Source organism: Bos taurus, chromosome 25 (genome assembly GCF_002263795.3).
Source record: "Bos taurus isolate L1 Dominette 01449 registration number 42190680 breed Hereford chromosome 25, ARS-UCD2.0, whole genome shotgun sequence".
NCBI classification, from domain to species: Eukaryota; Metazoa; Chordata; class Mammalia; order Artiodactyla; family Bovidae; genus Bos; species Bos taurus.
In genome coordinates, this window is record NC_037352.1 from 18598918 (window position 1) to 18619883 (window position 20966).

At 40.8% G+C, this 20966-nt stretch overlaps 1 protein-coding gene across 7 annotated transcripts in view; it reads left to right on the forward strand.

Moving 5' to 3' along the window:
* The window catches only part of REXO5 (RNA exonuclease 5), a 70021-nt gene that overhangs the window by 42734 nt on the left and 6321 nt on the right, over positions 1 to 20966 (forward strand). For 4 of the 7 annotated variants that reach the window (XM_059881373.1, XM_005224750.5, XM_005224751.5 and 1 more), the window contains 7 exons: positions 6428 to 6532; positions 7019 to 7156; positions 8893 to 8985; positions 12869 to 13085; positions 13324 to 13508; positions 14639 to 14757; positions 17886 to 18171. In XM_059881373.1, coding sequence (XP_059737356.1) covers positions 6428 to 6532; positions 7019 to 7156; positions 8893 to 8985; positions 12869 to 13085; positions 13324 to 13508; positions 14639 to 14757; positions 17886 to 18003 — 975 coding nt within the window. In that variant the 3' untranslated portion in view covers positions 18004 to 18171. 7 annotated transcript variants of the gene reach the window in all.

Genomic DNA, 20966 nt, shown 5'->3' on the forward strand with positions numbered 1-20966 from the left:
ATACATAAGTAATATGTCCTTTTCAGGGCACCACATCAAGAGGCATATTGGTCCATCTGTCCCTTTCTTGTTTTTATTTTGATGATCTTAACGAGATATTGTCTGCTTTCTCTGTTAGAGAGTTACTGCTTTTTCCCCTTATTTCAAATAAGTACTATGTGAGGATATACTTTAAGAAAAGCAAATACCCTGCTTTTCATCAAAATCCCCTCCTGCTCTTATCAGACTGGTTCCAAATAGGAAAAGGAGTACATCAAGGCTGTACATTGTCACCCTGCTTATTTAACTTATATGCAGAGTACATCATGAGAAACGCTGGGCTGGAAGAAGCACAAGCTGGGATCAAGATTGCCAGGAGAAATATCAATAACCTCAGATATGCAGATGATACCACCCTTATGGCAGAAAGTGAAGAGGAACTAAAAAGCCTCTTGATGAAAGTGAAAGGGGAGAGTGAAAAAGTTGGCTTAAAGCTCAACAATCAGAAAACGAAGATCATGGCATCTGGTCCCATCACTTCATGGAAATAGATGGGGAAACAGTGCAAACAGTGTCAGACTTTATTTTTGGGGGCTCCAAAATCACTGTAGATGGTGACTGCAGCCATGAAATTAAAAGACGCTTACTCCTTGGAAGGAAAGTTATGACCAACCTAGATAGCATATTCAAAAGCAGAGACATTACTTTGCTAACAAAGGTCTGTCTAGTCAAGGCTATGGTTTTTCCTGTGGTCATGTATGGATGTGAGAGTTGGACTGTGAAGAAAGCTGAGTGCCAAAGAATTGATGCTTTTGAACTGTGGTGCTGGAGAAGACTCTTGAGAGTCCCTTGGACTGCAAGGAGATCCAACCAGTCCATTCTAAAGGAGATGGATCAGTCCTGGGTATTCTTTGGAAGGACTGATGCTAAAGCTGAAGCTCCAATACTTTGGCCACCTCATGTGAAGAGTTGACTCATTGGAAAAGACTGATGCTGGGAGGAATTGGGGGCAGGAGGAGAAGGGGACGACAGAGGATGAGATGGCTGGATGGCATCACCGACTCAATGGACATGAGTCTGAGTGAACTCCGGGAGTTGGTGATGGACAGGGAGGCCTGGCGTGCTGCGATTCATGGGGTTGCAAAGAATCAGACATGACTGAGCGACTGAACTCAACTGAACTGATGATTCTTAGCTGAACCAATTTTACTGTGACTGTTGTACAAGGATGACTTTCCAACTCTATATACTTCCTCCATATTTACTAGTTGTTACTCAGCATTCTATGAGTAAGAGTCCTCCCATTACCTTATTAATTTGTTCATTCATTCATTAATTTCACATGGACCTGTGGATTCCTATTTTATTTCAGTATGCCCAGTTGTGTCTGACTCTTTGTGACCCATTGGACTCTAGCCCACCAGGCTCCTCTGTCTGTGGAATTTTCCACACAAGAATACTGGCGTGGGTTCCAATTTCCTACTCCAGGGGATCTTCCAAACCCAGGGATTGAATTCACATCTCTTGCGCCTCCTGCACTGGCAGTCAGATTCATTACCACTGTAGCTTCTGGGAAACCCTATTGATGTCTATACATTTATGCAAAATAACTACTGTGAAGCCAAAATGGGCATTTCATTTTTGGACAATTTGAACTTTTTTTTAATATGAAACTTAAATATTAGGTATCCTCCTCAGAGGATATTTTATTACTCTGGTTAGGATTCTCAATACTGTGTTGAATGTAGGTGGGAGGAGCGGACATCCTTGTTCCTGATCTTAGAGAAATAGTTTTTAGTCTTTTACCTTTGAGTATGATGTTCAGTTCAGTTCAGTTCAGTCGTTCAATCATGTCTGACTCTTTGCGACCCCATGGACCACAGCACGCCAGGCCTCCCTGTCCATCACCAACTCCCGGAGTTTACTCAAACTTATGTCCATTGAGTCGGTGATGCCATCCCACCATCTCATCCTCTGTTGTCCCCTTCTCCTCCCGCTTTCAATCTTTCCCAGCATCAGGGTCTTTTCAAACGAGTCAGTTCTTCACAACAGGTGGTCAAAGTATTGGAGTTTCAGCTTCAGCATCAGTCCTTCCAATGAATATTCAGGACTGATTTCCTTTAGGATGGACTGGTTGGATCTCCTTGCATTCCAAGGGACTCTCAAGAGTCTTCTCCAACACCTCAGTTCAAAAGCATCAATTCTTTGGCGCTCAGCTTTATAGTCCAACTCTCATATCCATACATGACCAATGGAAAAACCATAGCCTTGACTATGTATGATGTATCTGTATGTATGTATGATGTTATCTGTGGGCTTTTCATATATGGCCTTTATTATGTTTGGGAAGTTTCCTCCTGTTTTTAGTTTTTTATTGTTTTTATGAACTAGTGTTGAATCTTGTCAAATGCTTATTCTGCAGTTGAATGATCATATGGTTTTGTCTTTCATTCTGTTAATGTGGTATATTACATAGAATTATTTTCATACACTGAAACATCCTTGCATCCCAGGAATAAATTTCACTGGATCATGGTGTGTAAAACTTTCAATGTGTTGTTGAATTCAGTTTGCTAATAACATTTTGCTGTCTAAAGTAATCATTGGATTGGAAGGATTATTTCCATTTTATTGTTTTCTGTATCTTTTACAGCTTTTTGTCCCTCCTCTCTTTTCTACTGTCTTCCTTTGAGTTTCATTCATTGTATGTGTATGTGGGTGTGTAGAAACAGACTTTGATACCCTTCTCATTTCCTTTTGAGTATGTTCTGGAGATATTTTCTTTGTAGTCTCATTGCAGTTATCTTAAAGTTAAAACATTGTTTTAAACTGATAACAACTTAATTGCATACAAAAATTCTACTCCTATAAGCTCCACACCACTCAACTTTATGTTACTGATATCATAAATTGCATTTTTATATATTATATACACATTAACGACCTCAGATATGTGGATGATAAAACTCGGATGGGAGAAAGTGAAGAGGAACTAAAGAGCCTCTCGATGAGGGTGAAGAGAAGAGTGAAGAAGCTGGCTTAAACTCAGTATTAAAAAACTTAAGATCATGGCATGTGTTCCCATCATTTCATGGCAAATAGAAGAGGAAAAGGTGGAAGTAGTGACAGATTTCCTCTTCTTAGGCTCTAAAATCACTGGGGATGGTGACTGCAGCCATGAAATTAGAAGGCAATTGCTTCTTGTCAGGAAAGCTGTATCAAACCTAGTTGTTGTTGTTCAGTGGCTCAGTCACGTCTGACTCCTTGCAACCACATGCACTGTACCACGCCAGGCATCCCTGTCCATCACCATCTCTGGGAGCTTGCTCAAACTCATATCCATTGAGTTGGTGATGCCATCCAACCATCTCATCCTCTGTCGTCCCCTTCTCCTGCCTTCATCCTTTCCCAGCATCCAGGTCTTTTCCAGTGAGTCAGCTTTTCTCATTAGGTGGCCAAAGTACTGGAGCTTCAGCTCCAGCATCAGTCCTTCCAATGAATATTTAGGACTGATTTCCTTTAGGATGGACTGGTTGGATCTTGCAGTCCAAGGGACTCTCAAGAGTCTTCTCCAACACCACAGTTCAAAAGCATCAATTCTTTGGCGCTCAGCTTTTTTATGGTCCAACTCTCATATCCGTACATGACCTGGAAAAATCATAGCTTTGATTAGACAGACCTTTTTGGCAAAGTAGTATCTCTGCTTTTTAATGTGCTGTCTAGGTTTGTCATAGCTTTTCTTCCAAGGAGCAAGCGTCTTTTAATTTCATGGCTGCAGTCACCATCTGCAGTGTTTTTGGAGTCCAAGAAAATAAAGTCTGTCACTGTTTGCATTGTTCCCCATTTATCCCCATCAAAAAGCTCGTTGGTTCCTCTTCGCTTCCTGCCATAAGGGTCATGCCATCTGCTATCTTAGGTTATTGATATTTCTCCTGGCAATCTTGATTCCAGCTTGAGCTTCAGCTACCCTGGCATTTTGCATGATGTACTCTGTATGTAAGTAAATAAACAGGGGGACAGTATACAGCCTTGATGTACTCCTTTCCCAATTTGGAACCAGTCCGTTGTTCCATATTAGAAAAACAATTAACATAGGCATGTAGTTATTTTTTCCATGTTTTTGTCAATTTAAGTTCTGGATAATTAAAAGTGAATTTATGCACCAAAATTACATCAATACAAGTGTATTATGTTTATGTGTCTTCATGTATTTACCTTAATTGGAATACTTTCATGTTGTTGTCTAGCATCCTTTCATTTTAAAGGACTCCCCCTGTAGCATTTCTCATAAGAGTAAGCATAGTGATGATAAACTTCCTCAAGTTTTTTTTTTTTTTTTTAACCTTCATTTTTTAAGCATAGTTTTGCTGGATACAGTTTTCTTGGTTGATGGGGTTTGTTTGTTTTTTAGCTCTTTGAATTTTTCACTCTCTTCTGATTTGCAAGGTTTCTGTAAAGAAATCCACTGATAATCTTATGAAAGCATCCTTGTATGTGATGAATTGCTTTTCTCTTGCTGCTCAAGATTCTCTCTTTAATTTTGTCTTTTAACAAATTTGATTGTAATATGTCTTTGTGTTGGTCTCTTTAGATTTATCCTGCTTGGAGTCCTTTCAGTTTATTGAATTTGTATGTTCTTTCCTTTGCTCAGATATGGGGGTTTTTCAGCCATTATTTCTTCAGATAAGCTCTGTATCCCTTTTTCTCTTCTTCTGGGATGCCTATATTTTTCTGTATTAGTCCTCTAGATGATGTCCTGTAAGCCTCTTAGATGCTATTTGCTTTTCTTTATTCTTTTTGCTCTAACTTAGTGATTTCAAAGATATATTTTCAAGTTTGCCTAATCAAGTCTGATGTTGAAACCCTTTAGTGAATTTTTCAATTCACTTAATGTATTTTTCAGCTCCAGAGTTTATTTAGTTCTTTTTTATATAGTTGCTGTCTCTTTAATGAAATTCTCATTTTGTTCCTGATTTCATTAGTTGTTTATCTTTGTTCTCTTTTTAGTTCATTCTGTATTTCTTTAGGTCAGCTACCTCTCCCATTGTTAGGGCCTGGCATTGTGGAAAGGAAAGCGTTCACTGATCAGCTCAGAGTGAGTTTTCAGGACCTCTCAAATCTACTTTGAGGATGTGTTGTCACTGAGCTTGTGCAGGTGCTTTTAGTTGTCTCATACTCCCCGAGCAGCTTGTCCCTGTTTCCTTTCAGAACTTGCAATCTGTTGCTCCTCCTGACATCTGCGTTTGGAACTGCAGCTCTAATGTGCAGTGATTACAAGTTCATTATTAAGATGTGATTGCATCAGTGGCTTACAAACAAGGCTGCCAGTCCTATCAGTGGTTTGAGTCAAGTGAAACAGAAACTAATCAGTCCCTCGGGCAATGCCCAATCTAACCATGACATTGAGTGCATGGTCCACTCTTGTTTCTGTCCAGAGGGAAGATCCCCAGTATGGGAAGTTTCCTCTATGTTGAGCTCTTCTAGGTTAGATAGTGCAGGCATAGATGGGTATACAAAACCTGCATATTTTCCTTTTCCTGTTGCTGGGATCCCTTGTTGTTGTTGTGTCTGGGTGCTGTAGTTCTCCACTGGTCTCTTATATTCTTGCAAAGATATTTTGGCTTACATAGTATTAAAGTGGTGTGTGTGGCAAACTGAGGGCCTAAAGCTTCCTTGTACTCTTATCTGTGATGTCAGGCTCTCTTTTTTCTTTTTTTAAAGTGTTGATGGTTTTTTTGAGAAAGATGTGCTAGGAAGAGTAAGTTTATAATGCTCTTGTGAGGGATTGGTATTTATCTTTTCCTATCTTTTATTTCTCTTTTTTCCTTAATTTCTGTCCTAATTTCTTTTTTTTTTTTTTCCTTCACTGCAGTGGCTCCAATAGGGTATTGCCTCTTCTCTATATATCTGATTTTTCCCCAGAAACACTGTTTCTCTAAGGCTGTCAAGTCTCTTCCTTGTAGTCAGGGGCTTGAACCTTCAAAGTTGTGACCTGTCTTCATTGCTTTGGCATTTAGTTGTAGTTTTTTCTGGGGCTGATTTTGTTTGTTTCACCCAAGCCTTCTGTGCCCCTTGGCTCCCTGCCCCTCAAAGTCTCTTGCACCTCTTCTCCCTCTTTATTCACAGGCTTGCAACAGTGTGGGGTGATGGTAGCTCTGTTGGAATTTAACTTGTTTTTTTACTTAGAGGTAATTTGAAGGTTGTAATAGTCTGCTTCTTAGTAATGCTAGAGATCTGGGTCATATGTGATTCTGTTCTTTTTACTGATTAGATGGTTTTTTACAAGGCTGTGTGGTATCACCATTTTTTTTCCAGACCTTGAAGTCAGCCTCACATTGCTTTTTAACATGGGTAAAAAGACAACCATTGTTTATATTACTGTGGCTCACCTCCACAAGCCACAATAGACTAGATTCCTGCCTCATCCAGGCTGTGCTGTTTTCTACAGGTTCTTGAGCAGGCTAGAGTGGAAATCCCCCTGTTTCCCTTCAGCATCGTGCAGTTCTCTTTTGAACCCTTTTCACCCAACCTCACTCAAGAGATGAACAAAAGGGTAAGTGAATGGGTTCTACTAGATGATTTATTTGATGACATTATAATCTCCTCCAATTAAGGAAAGTAATACATACTTATATTAAGTTTACTATATATTTCTCTAAATTTTTTCTATAGGTATATTACCATTTACATTTTTATGATGGGAATCAGACTATATATTCTATTTTGCAACTTTATTTTTTCACTTAACAATATATCTTAAACATCTGTTCATAACACTATATAATCTTTGTGCTGCCTAGTTTTCTTTTGTAGGATATACCTATTATTTTCAGCATTTGGATTTGATAAAATTTTGCTATTACAAATAATGATGCCGTGAAATCCCTGAAGACAAATTCTTGTACATTTGACAGGTGTTTGTGTTGAGAAATTCCTTGAAAGGATTTAATCCCATGTTTCAACTTATGATTTCTTTAGATTTGACTTGATTCTCTTTCCACATCCATCTCCTCACTGTATTCTGTTGTTTTTCTTGTAGATAAAGATCAAGTGGACAGAGATGTCAACTGTCTACGCTGGGCCATTTAATAAAAATTGTAACCTCAGTGCTCTGAAGAGGCTGTTTAAGAGTTTTGGTCCAGTCCAGTTAATGACTCTTGTTCTTGAAACACATCAGGTAATGAGACAAGAAAACTTAGATTTTTGACCTTCTAATCTATTGTGGTAAATTCAGATGCCTTCTAGGGCCATTCAGATATTAGTGATTTGAGCTTGATTGTCACCAACTGGAATATGAGACATGCTCTGTTTCATGGGAACAGTGTTGACCCATAAGAATGTGTGCCCAGTATTGACAAGATCTGATTTTTTGAGAATTAAGAAGTCTGCCAATACTCATATTGCCTCCAATTTTCTTAAATTTCATGTTCAGTTCAGTTTCAGTTCATTCGCTCAGTTGTGTCCGACTCTTTGCGACCCCATGAACCGCAGCACATTGGGCCTCCCTGTCCATCACCAACTCCCGGAGTCCACCCAAACCCATGTTGTTTTTGGTTTGGGGGGCATTTTTTGTTTTGATCCATCCTAATGGGTGTGAGCCAGGGTGGCTTCCCTGGTGGCTCAGAGGTTAAAGCGTCTGCCTGCAATGAGGGAGACCTGGGTTCAATCCCTGGGTCGGGAAGATCCTCTGGAGAAGGAAATGGCACCCCACTCCAGTATTCTTGCCTGGAGAATCCCATGGACGGAGGAGCCTGGTGGGCTACAGTTCACGGGGTCGCAGAGTCAGACACGACTGAGCGACTTCACTTTACTTCACAATGGATGTGATGTAATATCTTGTGGTTTTCTTGACTTCCATCTCCCTAATGATTAATGATGTTGAGTATCTCTGTATGTTTAGTGGCCATTTGTATATCTTCTTTGGAGAAATGCCTCTCCTAGTCCTTTGCCTATTTTTTAATTGGGTTGTTTGATGTTTTTGTTGAGTCTTAGTAGTTCTCTATGTATTTTATTTTTTAATATTTATTTGGCTGTACCAGGTCTTACTTGCAGTTTGATCTTTGTTGGGACATGCAAACTTTTTAGTTGAAGCATATGGGATCTAGTTCCCTGACCAGGGATCAAACCCAGCTCCCCTGCATTGGGAGCACAGAGTCTTAGCCCCTGGACCACCAGGGAGGTCCCCTATATATTTTGACTCCTTCAGTAGATATGTGATTTGCAAATATTTTCTCCCATTCTTTCTGCTGCCTTTTCACATTGTTGATGGTTCTTCCTTGATGCACATTTTGATTTAGTTCTCTCTCTACTTTTTTTATTTTGTTGCCTGTGTCTTTGGTGTCATATTCAAGAAATCATTGTCAAATCCAATAAAATGAAGGTTTTCTATGGGAGCACTTTAATCTCTATGATGATGTTATGGCTTGGACTATCACATAGATTTAGCTATTTGGTTAATCAAATGGAAAAGCAGTAAATTTGAAGACACAAATCCAGTGGAAGAACTTAACCTCCAGAAGTTTGTGGGAAAGCTGCTTATTTAAAAAATTAAGCTAATAAGACAAATGGGAATCTCTGCCTGTGACTTAGAGTGATGACTTTAGTGATTAATAATAAATAATATGAAAAGCAATTTAGGCAGTAAATACTTTTGTTACTTACCCCATAGCACCCAGAGAGAGAAAGGCTTCAATTTTAGGTGACAAATTTAAGGTTATTTTCTGAGAAACTAGGTTCTGCATGTGGTGATTCTACTTAAAATGACAGTTTGTGATCACTGTCTAGCCCAGCACTGCAGGGACATCCATTCTTGTGACTTTGGCCACTGTAGTTTAAGGGGACTCTATTCCCAGCCCCTTCTCTGGCAGTTTAAGCCTACAAAGCCAAAGTAAGAAAATCTCCGTGTTCTTGCAGCCACATCTCTGTATACAATATGAAGTCCTGGAAGCTGCCCAGCTGGCCATAGAGTCTTTGGATGGCGTCCTGGTAGAGGGTTCCTGCATCAAGGTAAGGTCACCAGAGAAAGCATAAAGTAGTACCCTTCCTCAACCCTGTATTTTCCAGCTTAGACAAGCACCCTTCAGAAGCTTAGACATGAGACTTTATATTATGGAAAGTCTCCATCCAAGCCTGGTATTCTTATAGTGGTGACCTGGCACATGATAACTTTAATTTTTGTCAAAATCAATCTGCACTGCATTGGCATTGTCCTTCTACTCTTTATGACTCAGTTCAGTTCAGTTTAGTCGCTCAGTTGTGTCCGATTCTTTGCGACCCCATGAATCATGGCACGCCAGGCCTCCCTGTCCATCACCAACTCCCGGAGTTCACTCAGACTCAAGTCCATTGAGTTGGTGATGCCATCCAGCCATCTCATCCTCTGTCTTCCCCTTCTCCTCCTGCCCCCAATCCCTCCCAGCATCAGGGTCTTTTCCAATGAGTCAACTCTTTGCATGAGGTGGCCAAAGTATTGGAGTTTCAGCTTCAGCATCAGTCCTCCCAATGAACACCCAGGGCTGATCTCCTTCAGAATGGACTGGTTGGATCTCCTTGCAGTCCAAGGGACTCTCAAGAGTCTTCTCCAACACCACAGTTCAAAAGCATCAATTCTTCGGCGCTCAGCTTTCTTCACAGTCCAACTCTCACATCCATACATGACCACTGGAAAAACCATAGCCTTGACTAGATGGACCTTTGTTAGCAAAGTAATATCTCTGCTTTTCAATGTGCTATCTAGGTTGGTCATAACTTTCCTTCTAAGGAGTAAGCGTCTTTTAATTTCATGGCTGCAATCACCATCTGCAGTGATTTTGGAGCCCCAAAAAATAAAGTCTGACACTATTTCCACTGTTTCCCCATCTATTTCCCATGAAGCGATGGGACCAGATGCCATGATCTTAGTTTTATGAATGTTGAGCTTTAAGCCAACTTTTTTCCCTTTCACTTCCATCAAGAGGGTTTTTATTAGTTCCTCTTCACTTTCTGCCATAAGGGTGGTGTCATCTACATATCTGAGGTTATTGATATTTCTCCTGGAAATCTTGATTCCAGCTTGTGCTTCTTCCAGCCCAGCGTTTCTTGTGATGTACTCTACATATAAGTTAAATAAGCAGGGTGACAATATACAGCCTTGACATACTCCTTTTCCTATTTGGAACCAGTCTGTTGTTCTATGTCCAGTTCTAACTGTTGCTTCCTGACCTGCATACAGGTTTCTCAAGAGGCAGGTCAGGTGGTCTGGTATTCCCATCTCTTTCAGAATTTTCCACAGTTTATTGTGATCCACACAGTCAAAGGCTTTGGCATAGTCAATAAAGCAGAAATAGATGTTTTTCTGGAACTCTCTTGCTTTTTTCATGATCCAGCGATTGTTGGCAATTTGATCTCTGGTTCCTCTGCCTTTTCTAAAACCAGCTTGAACATCTGGAAGTTCACGGTTCACGTATTGCTGAAGCCTTGCTTGCAGAATTTTGAGCATTACTTTACTAGCATGTGAGATGAGTGCAATTGTGCGGTAGTTTGAGCATTCTTTGGCATTGCCTTTCTTTGAGAATGGAATGGAAACTGACCTTTTCCAGTCCTGTGGCCACTGCTGAGTTTTCCAAATTTGCTGGCATATTGAGTGTAGCACTTTCACAGCATCAGCTTTCAGGATTTGAAAGAGCTGAACTGGAATTCCATCACCTCCACTAGCTTTGTTAGTAGTGATGCTTTCTAAGGCCCACTTGACTTCACATTCCAGGATGTCTGGCTCTAGGTCAGTGATCACACCATTGTGATTATCTGGGTCATGAAGCTCTGTTTTGTACAGTTCTTCTGTGTATTCTTGCCACCTTTTCTTAATATCTTCTGCTTCTGTTAGGTCCATATCATTTCTGTCCTTTATCAAGCCCATCTTTGCATGAAATGTTCCCTTGGTATCTCTAATTTTCTTGAAGAGATCTCTAGTCTTTCCCATTCTGTTGTTTTCCTCTATGTCTTTGCATTGATCACTGAGGAAGGCTTTCTTATCCCTCCTTGCTATTCTTTGGAACTCTGCATTCTGATGCTTATATCTTTCCTTTTCTCCTTTGCTTTTCACTTCTCTTCTTTTCACAGCTATTTGTATGGCCTCCCCAGACAGCCATTTTGCTTGTTTGCATTTCTTTTCTATGGAGATGGTCTTGATCCCTGTCTCCTATACAGTGTCACAAACCTCCGTCCATAGTTCATCAGGTACTCTGTCTATCAGATCTAGTCCCTTAAATTTATTTCTCACTTCCACTCTATAATCATAAGGGATTTGATTTAGGTCATACCTGAATGGTCTACTGGTTTTCCGCACTTTCTTCAATTTAATTCTAAATTTGGCAATAAGCAGTTCATGATCTGAGCCATAGTCAGCTCCTGGTCTTGTTTTTGCTGACTGTATAGAGCTTCTCCATCTTTGGCTGCAAAGAATATAATCAATCTGATTTTGGTATTGACCATCTGGTGATGTTCATGTGTAGAGTCTTCTCTTGTGTTGTTGGAAGAGGGTGTTTGCTATGACCAGTGTATTTTCTTGGCAAAACTCTATTAGTTTTTGCCCTGCTTCATTCCGTATTCTAAGGCCAAATTTGCCTGTTACTCCAGGTGTTTCTTGACTTCCTACTTTTGCATTCCAGTCCCCTGTAATGAAAAGGACATCTTTTTTGGGTGTTAGTTCTAAAAGGTCTTGTAGGTCTTCATAGAACCGTTCAACTTCAGCTTCTTCTGCATTACTGGTTGGGGCATAGGCTTGGACTACCATGATATTGAATGGTTTGCCTTGGAAACGAACAGATATCATTCTGTCATTTTTGAGATTGCATCCAAGTACTGCATTTCAGACTCTTTTGTTGACCATGATGGCTACTCCATTTCTTCTAAGGGATTCCTGCCCACAATAGTGGATATAATGGTCATCTGAGTTATCACCCATTCCAGTCCATTTCAGTTCGCTGATTCCTAGAATGTCGACGTTCACTCTTGCCATCTCCTGTTTGACTACTTCCAATTTGCCTTGTTTCATGGACCTGACATTCCAGGTTCCTATGCAATATTGGTCTTTACAGCATCGGATCTTGCATCTATCACCAGTCACATCCACAAATGGGTATTGCTTTTGCTTTGGCTCCATCCCTTCATTCTTTCTGGAGTTATTTCTCCACTGATCTCTAGTAGCATATTGGGCACCTACAGACCTGGGTAGTTTCTCTTTCAGTATCCTATCATTTTGCCTTTTCATACTGTTCATGGGGTTCCTAAGGCAGGAATACTGAAGTGGTTTTCCATTCCCTTCTCCAGTGGACCACATTCTGTCAGACCTCTCCACAATGACGCGTCCGTCTTGGGTGGTCCCACACGGCATGGCTTAGTTTCATTGAGTTAGACAAAGCTGTGGTCCATGTGATCAGATTGGCTAGTTTCCTGTGATTATGGTTTCAGTGTGTCTGCCTTCCAGTGCCCTCTTGCAACACCTACCATCTTACTTGGGTTTCTCTTACCTTGGACTCTCTATCACTACTTAGATCTAAATGGTTTGTTTGTTTTATGGTTGCCCTTTAGCTTTCAGGGAAATCAATGGTATCTTGATGTTTCTTATGTAATTAAACCAGAATTTCATTGGTGTAGATGGCAGAGAACTGATTTCCATTGCAGGTGTTGGGGTGAAAAGGAAAGGTAAGGGAGTATTATTTACACAAAAATATTTACATTTTTATTTATTTATCTACTATGTAAGTTACTACCGTAGTTCTTTGGGGCAGTTATCATTAGCCTCTGTATATAGATAAGGAAACTGAAGAATTAAGTTACTTGCTAGTATGTAACAGGCCTGGGGATTGAAGTAGTGACTTTTTTAGCACTAATGCCATCTTTCCTTGGTTAGGTGCAGAGGCCTGTGACAGAACTCACCCTTGATTGTGACACCCTTGTGAATGAGTTGGAACAAGATTCTGAGAACCGTGGTACTATATACCTGTCTGGAGTGAGTGAAACCTTCAAAGAACACCTGTTGCAACACTGTAGCATCTTCCTGGGCCTGGAAGCTATGATCTTGCCTAAAGATCTTAAAAGTGGAAAGCAGAAAGGATATTGTTTCTTGAGTAAGTCTATGCCACCAAATATAGCCTTGGGGAAGGAGATTAAAGATGGTGATACCATGAGGTCAGAAAAAGGAAACATTCACCAAATAGGCTCTCCTGGGCTGGATCAGGTCAGCGTCTCCTGATTTTGTCCTTCTTCCTTGGCTCCGGGTGAGCTCTAACTCGGATGGTGATCAGTTTTGTTTTTGGTTTCTTCTTTTTGGTCCTTAATAACAGAACAGAGTATTGTTGTTTTCAGGGTTCAAAACATTTGGCAGTGCCCAGAGGGCCCTCAACATTCTCACGGGCAAGGACTGGAAGCTGAGAGGCAGGCATGCCCTAACCCCCAGGCACCTCCATGCCTGGCTCAGGGGCTTAGCTCGCGAATCAAGGCTACCAGGGGTTCGTGTCATACCTCCCCCTTCAGAGCAGGAGGCCTGGCAGGTGAGTGAGTTAATGACTGTATCCTGGGGCTTGAGGGGAAAGGTAGCTAGATACTTTAGTTTTCTTGGTCTTGGTGTTGGCCTTCTGATATTTATGGAAATTAGTCATGAGATTCCTGGCACTTAACTTCACTCTCCAGCTTCTTCCAGCCCTGGACACACCTTTCTTTCTCCAAGATATCTCATACTTTGTCTCCTCCAAACTTGCTAAAATCAAGTTTTCGAGGTGGCTCTCCAAGGGATTTTGAGGGGTTGATACAGGAAGTTGGAGAGCTGGACCAGTCTTAAGTGATCTAAGGTTTCCTGCAGTGTATATATACACAAGATGATTTTTGGTGGTCGTAGGTGGACCTCATTTTTCACCTTTTTTTAGTTATGAACTTTTTTTTCTAATATTTATTTAAGGTAACAACCACCACATTGAACCTATGATTACATGGATAGTATTATTTTTAAAGTGAAAGTGAAGTCCCTCAGTCGTGTCCAACTCTTTGTGACCCCATGGTATGTAGCCTGCCAGGCTCCTCCATCCATGGGATTTTCCAGGCAAGAAGACTGGAGTGGATTGCCATTTCCTTCTCTAGGGAGAAGGAATTGAACCTGTGTCTCCTGCATTGCAGGAAGACTCTACCATCTGAGCCCCCAGGGATCCCTAGTATTACTTAGATGAAGCTAAGGAGGAAATTGATTCACTTTAAAGAAAACCATTAGGGAATATCCAACAGAAGGGTGAAGATAGGAGGTGAGTGGCTTAAGTTTGGGAAACTCTGCCCTAGTCTCAAGTCCCACATTTAGCAGATGAGAAATAGAGATGAGAGCTCGTGAATGACTTGCCCAGGTCACAGATATGCTTAATAGCAGAGGCCAGACTAGAGCTCTCCTTAGTGATTTGGTTTCCCTAACTCAGGGCCCTGGAAGATCCATCTGGAGGAAAGGACAGTAGCTGTCCTAAACTGACTTGAAAGCCTGGGGATGCTGGGATGGGCCGGGAACCCTATAGTATAGATTCTGGCTTCACACTGAGGATTTGAACAGAGCCTTTCCTGGGAGCCTGAGGAGGAATGTTGCCATCTGTCCAAAAGTGAGCATTGGGTACCCTGGCTGAGTGTCTATATCTGGCTTTGATCCTAGATGCTGAACGTGGACCATCCAAAGATAGCTGCCTGGCACTGGGGCCGGAAGATAGAAAAGCTCTACCACAACCTGTGCCCAGGCACCCTCTGCCTAATCTTGCTGCCAGGAACCAAGAGGTAAGGACTGAAGGGTTGTTCCTTCATGATTCTGACCTCTGGACTTAAGTTTTTATTGGAGAAAGGCCTTTGGTTGATGTCCAGGCACATAAATGAAGACTGAAATGAATCATCTCTTTAACTCTCACAGTGCTAAGAGATAGGTTATTGTATTCCTATTTTACATGTATTTGCTCTTCTATAACTACATTTTGTGGTCCCTCAGAGAGATGGCTCATCCCAGTTTAAAGGCAGAGATCTTAGATCCTGCAGCCTCTCTAGAACAAGAGGCACTTGAGTAAAAAATGGTCAACTTCTAGGCAAGGTACAGGCTCAGATGTGACCAGAGCCTACCTTTCCCACATATAAGGAATGTGTTCCTATCTTCCCTGCCCTTTCCCCCTTTACCAGTTCTATTAACTTTTAAGAGATAGGGCCTGTTTTGTTGATTCTAAGCCTAAGGAGTGGTGAAGCAGGATTCTGGGTCTAGTCCCAGCTGTATCACTTAACTTTTCTGACAAGTAGTGGCCAAGCCACCTTCCTATTATGGATCTATTTCCCTTTGGTAAGATGAGGGATTTAAAATAAGTCAGTAATTTTCAAATACTTTAAACTGTAAAAATGAAAGTGTTAATAGCTCAGTCATGTCTGACTCTTTGCAACCCCATGGACTGTAGCCCACCAGGCTCCATGTAATTTCCCAGGCAAGAATACTGGAGTGGGTTGCCATTCCCTTCTCAAGGGGATCTTCCCAACCTGGGGAGCAAACCCGGGTCTCCTGCATTCCAAGCAGATTCTTTACCACTGAGCCACCAGGGATCAGTTCTTTAAACTATAAAACCCTTTATTAAAGAGAAAAATTTTGATGTTAAATCTTTACTGAGGCATAAAGATGAGCAGTTCTGAAATGGGTGAGTAGGTATATGAATGAATATGTGTATTGGGGGAGGAGGGAAAGAGGGCAGTGGCTCTTTTGAAATAAGCAGTTTGAAAATCACTGGATTGTATTATTTCTAATAAGTCCCTTAAAATTCTGACATTCTAGGATTATTTCACAGGCCCAGAGTTCCAGGTAGTGAAACATGAATGAATGCCTCAGGCCTTGAATCCTGGATCAGAAGTTAATTTCCTGTCATAAAATTCTTATAATATGTATTAGGAAGCCTAGTGAAACAGGCTTCCTGCTGGGTAGCTTATAAGAATTACTGTCTCTGAGAAACAGAAATAATTACTAGATGTTTACAGCAAAAAAAAAAAAAAAAATCTTGGACTGATACACTTTAAACAGGCTTATAGGTAGACTTAACAGTTAAGAGGTTAAAAAGTGACCCACAATTGCCAAAGAGAAAAAAAGCTTTTTGGTTAACAGTTTGGTCTCTAAAAGGGGCAAACTTGAACTTGCCTGGACAAAACTTCTCAGAGCAAGTGCTATGGAGGTTGAGGTAAAATAGGCAAATCTTCATGTACCAAGTAGAATACTTAGCTTGTAAGTATTCTACCCCCATTGTGTAGGTAAACTAAGCCAAGAGAGGGTCAAAGCTTTCTTCTTCTAGAAGTGGTTGGGATATTCTCAGGGGATGAGGCCTTAGAGGTGGGAACACTGGGTCAGGGAGCAAAAAAGCAAAAAGGTCCCAAAGGCATGTTTGACAAGTCAGGAGAAAACTGGAAACAGCAAATCCTGTAGTAACAAAACCTGATGTTGGTCCTTTGTTTCAAAAGTTACACTCTCATTTCTGTAGTCATAATGATCTGTAGCCAGCAGCAGGAGTATGTTATTTCCCCGAGCTATAAGCCTTCTGTGTGACTGACTGCTTGTGGCCTTTTCTGTGCAGTGTCTCCATGATGCCAGCAGATAACACTTGAGAAACAGTAAAAGTGGCTCAGGAAGGAGTAGCAAGGAGAGTTGAAGGTTTTCCCTCATGGTGGGAGCTTGACTCAGCTCTTAATAATTGCTGTAATTCATCAAACCCTTAATAAATGTCAAGTAGTGCTAAGTGTTTTACATGCAGTTTTGGTTAAGGTTATTGCATCTCCATTTTAACAAGATGAGGAAAAGGCTCAGGTTAAGCACCTTGCTTAAGGTTACAACAGCTTGTAAGTGCACAATTAATACTTGAATTATTAAGTGTAAACTGTTACTCGCTCAGTCATGTCTCTTTGTGACCCCATGGACCCACCAGCCTTCTCTGTCCATGGGATTCTCCAGGCAAGATTACTGGAGTGGGTTGCCATTCCGTTCTCCCGACCCAGGGATCGAACCCTGATCTCCTGCATTGCAAGCGGATTCTTTACTGTATTTGAATTATGATTGTCTCTAATTTCAGAGCCACTCTCCAGCACTCAGAACTCCAGTTCTCCATACTCAAAAGGCCTGTGGCTTGTTAGCTTAAGTTCAGACATTAGGTGGAGACAGATTCCGTGTTTGTCTTTGCTCATTTCTGCCTCCTCCGCCTTGGAGAGCACCTCAGCCCTTTCACCCAATTCCATGAGTATTCACTATGAGGTCGTAGGAAACTAAAATATATCAGGTGACTCCTAAATTCTAAGCAATATGCTAGGTGTTTCACAACATATTAAAAGTTAACATTTTTAAGTAGTGCGTGGCATGTGATAGGTGCTACAGAAGTAGTTTTAGCAAAACAACATTCTAACAGCAGTTTAAAAGGATTCTGATGACAGTCTGTTGTTATCTACAGCAGTACCTACTCAAGGTACATTAGCTGTTTGGGAGGAGTAAATGAGGACACATCTACCGTTCTTACTGCTTTAGTTGCAGTAAGTGCTCCATCTACATTAATATGTTAGCTGGTATAGTCTACAGTCCTTCCCAAAGCCCTGTGAGATAGTAATTTAAATATTTAATATTTCTTTATCGTTGAAGAAACTGAGTTTGAGATCATTCACCCTTAGTTGAGATGTGCCTCACATCTGTTAAGTGGCAGAGCAGTGATTTGATTCTGGGCATCTGGGACTAGTCAGTATTCTTTCCATTGAACTATTTTCAGCAGGCAGCTTTCCATAGGCTGTCTGCCTACCTGGCCCTCACCCCCATGGCACACACACATACAAAAAAACCCTTTATCCTTTACCTTACTTTTTGTCAACAGGGTTGAATGAATGGTTAACTGTCTACTGCTCCTCCATTACAGCACTCATGGATCGCTCTCTGGCCTAGGACTGATGGGAATAAAAGATGAAGAGGAAAGCACCATTCCACAAACATGTGTTTGTGAGTCTGCCCACCACCTTCCGGGTGTCATTTCTTAATCCCTTGTGGGCAATGGCAGAAAATGTGGTCAGGCTGCAGGCACTCCACAGGCTGCCAGACGTCTCTATATAGCAGACAGTTTGTGGAAACATTGTACTCACTTAAGAGTCTAGTCCATTTATATGGCATGTACAAATTTTCAATAAATACCTAAAATTAAAACCTCATCTTTGAGGGGAGGCTACCAGTTTGTACTTTGGTGTCAGTGGGTTTATATACAAGTATTCTAGCAGGTGCTTATTTATGTAGCACTCCTATTAAACGGTATACTGTATATAAGTAAGGAAACCAGGAAGAGAAAACCCAGACAGTATGTGGTTTGTCAAAGTTGTAACATCTGTGAAGCAAATTTCTGTAAGGCAAACTACTTTCTATTGAATGACTGTTATAAAATTGAAAGAAAAAGGCTGACTGAAAATCTGGCAGGTCCACAGAGGAAAATAGAAGACTCAGCTTTTAACCAAACCAGGAAACCCTCTTACAGTTCAATTTTTAGGAACGCTCCCTTCCAGAGTGACTGCAGTGTTACCTTTACCAGTAGGTGCCTCCAACACCAGCAGTCCTAACTTAGAAGCTTCAATTTCAATAAAAAAACCTTTGCTTTTTAAAATATTAATTTTCAAATTATCAACATTCTGTGTTGGGAAGGACATGGGCACAGGCACACACAGTTCCAAAACTGATAGCTGATACCAGCTGCCCTTCTGAAAAGATGAACTCATCTGTCCAGCAGTATCATTCCAAAACACTTTGTAAATTGCTCCCTACCCTAGGACCCAGCAGTTCTACTCCTGGAGTATTACCCTACAGTAACAAGATAGTTTCTCAAAAACACGTATGGAGGAGATGCTAAAGGGTTATTCAGTGGAATTCTATCCTTTAAAAACTATGGTGTGTAAATAAAATCTAGTGAAAGATCTACAAGCAACAGCAGACCTCTGGATCCAGACTACCTGACTCTGAATTCCAGCTTTCCTACTTTTAGTTGTGTGAACCTGAATAAATTATTTAACACCTCTGTGCTTGGTACATAACAATGGTATATATCTTACAGGATTGTTGTGAAGATGAGATTATGCATTCATAGTATATCATAGGTTGTATAATGCATGGAGAGTTACAGAATAGTCTGTACAGTTGAGTAGAAAAAAGATATGCATAGGTTTGGAACAAAACCTGGAAGGCTATATGGCAAAATATGAACAGTTTTTATCTCTGGCTGGTGGGACTGGCAGATTCAATTTTACCAAATGCTTTTTTGAAAGTAGGCTGGTTTGTTTTTTTAAATCAGCACATATTTGTTTTATAATCAGAAAAAAATAATTTACTTAAAATTAACTCTTAAGTTTGGGCATTTGAGTCCATGTTTAATCCTTTAAATGCAACTTCCACAAGATCTGGAAGTTGGGAACCAGAAGCCAGAACTGAAGAGCTTGATTTTGGATTGAGATACTACCATTTGAAGTTCCCTTGTAAATTCCCTAGGTGGACTGCTGATCTCAGCTGCAAGGCCTTGAGAACATCTTGAAACAGTGTTGCTGGATTCTTTCCTACTGCAGAACTCCAAAGCTGTGGGAGTTTAGCTGCTGTTTACCTCTGAGACTCCAGTCCTGAGACACAAAATAAAAGTCTGCCTGAAGGTTGGCACTTCAGCTCTGCTGCTGGGCCAGTCACTTAACCTTGTTTGAGCCCATTCCCACAGCTCTGTAAAATGAGGATGTATCTACTTTTAAGGATATGAATATTCAAAAATTCAGTTTGTGAAAAAAGATGAGTAGTGGAATATGTTATGAATTATTTTCCCTCTCTGAGCCTCAGTTTCCTCATTGAAAATTTTTTTTCATTTTGGCCACAGCACACAGCTTGACAGTTCCCCAAAGAGGGTTGACCAGGGATTGAACCCAGGCTACAGCAGTGAAAGTGCAGAATCTTAACCACTAGACCACCAGGGAACTCTGTTCCCTCATTTTAAAGATGGCAACATAATTACCTACTTCATAAGGTGGTTTTGAGAATTAAATTAGGGAAACCCTACATTTTATTGAGGATCATCTTTGAACTGCAGACTCACAGAGCAGATCAAGGCTCCCTGTGCCAAGAGCACTCCCTTTGCTCCTAGGGACAGCCAAGGCTTTCCTTTTTCTCGATGGGCAGGGTGAAGTTTCCCCATGGGCCCCCAACTCTAGAACTCTGCAGAGATAGGCCCAGACTATAAAGTCTCTTGAGGCTCCAGTCTGCACACATTGTTCTTTCTGCTGCTCCCACCTTTTGGAAGCCAAAGCTGCCAACTTGGCCTCTTGCAAAACACATTCCATTCATAAGTGCGTTTGTGCATTTTTCCTCCCACACCCTTCTAGGCAGCCACTGCTGAGCTGCCAAGGCAGCTGCTAGAGAAGCAACTTCTCATTTGGGGGAAAAAAGCAACTCAAAGGATTTTCACAGAATACTTGGTTTAGGCTTTGAACATACTACTCCCAAACTTTCTAGCCTCCTCACCCATATGGGGTTGTTTAGTAAAACCACTCAGCCATGTTATTTTCATTTCCTTTTGTCACCCATTTTGTAAATTCTTTGTTATAAAGAAAACCCATTAATGGAAACTTGAAAAATCCAGAAGTTAAAATCATACCTAATCCCACCAGACCACTATTTTACAATCATACATTTTCCTCTATTCAAAAGCAGTTTTTAATAGCGGCATAATATTCCAACATGCTGATGTGTGCCATAATTTCTAAACCAGTCCCAAGTTGTCCCTAAATGATGCTGCCAATCATATCCTTGCACATCTTTGGCAGATAATTATTTCTTGAGGAAAAATTCCTAGAAGTGAATTTAATTGGGCTGAAGTATGAACCACTGAAGGTTTAATTCCAGAAAAGTTTTTACCTTGTTTGCTAGCATTTTTTCAAATCTTTGACAATTTGATAGATTTAGAAGTTTTTCATTTTAGGTTTAATTT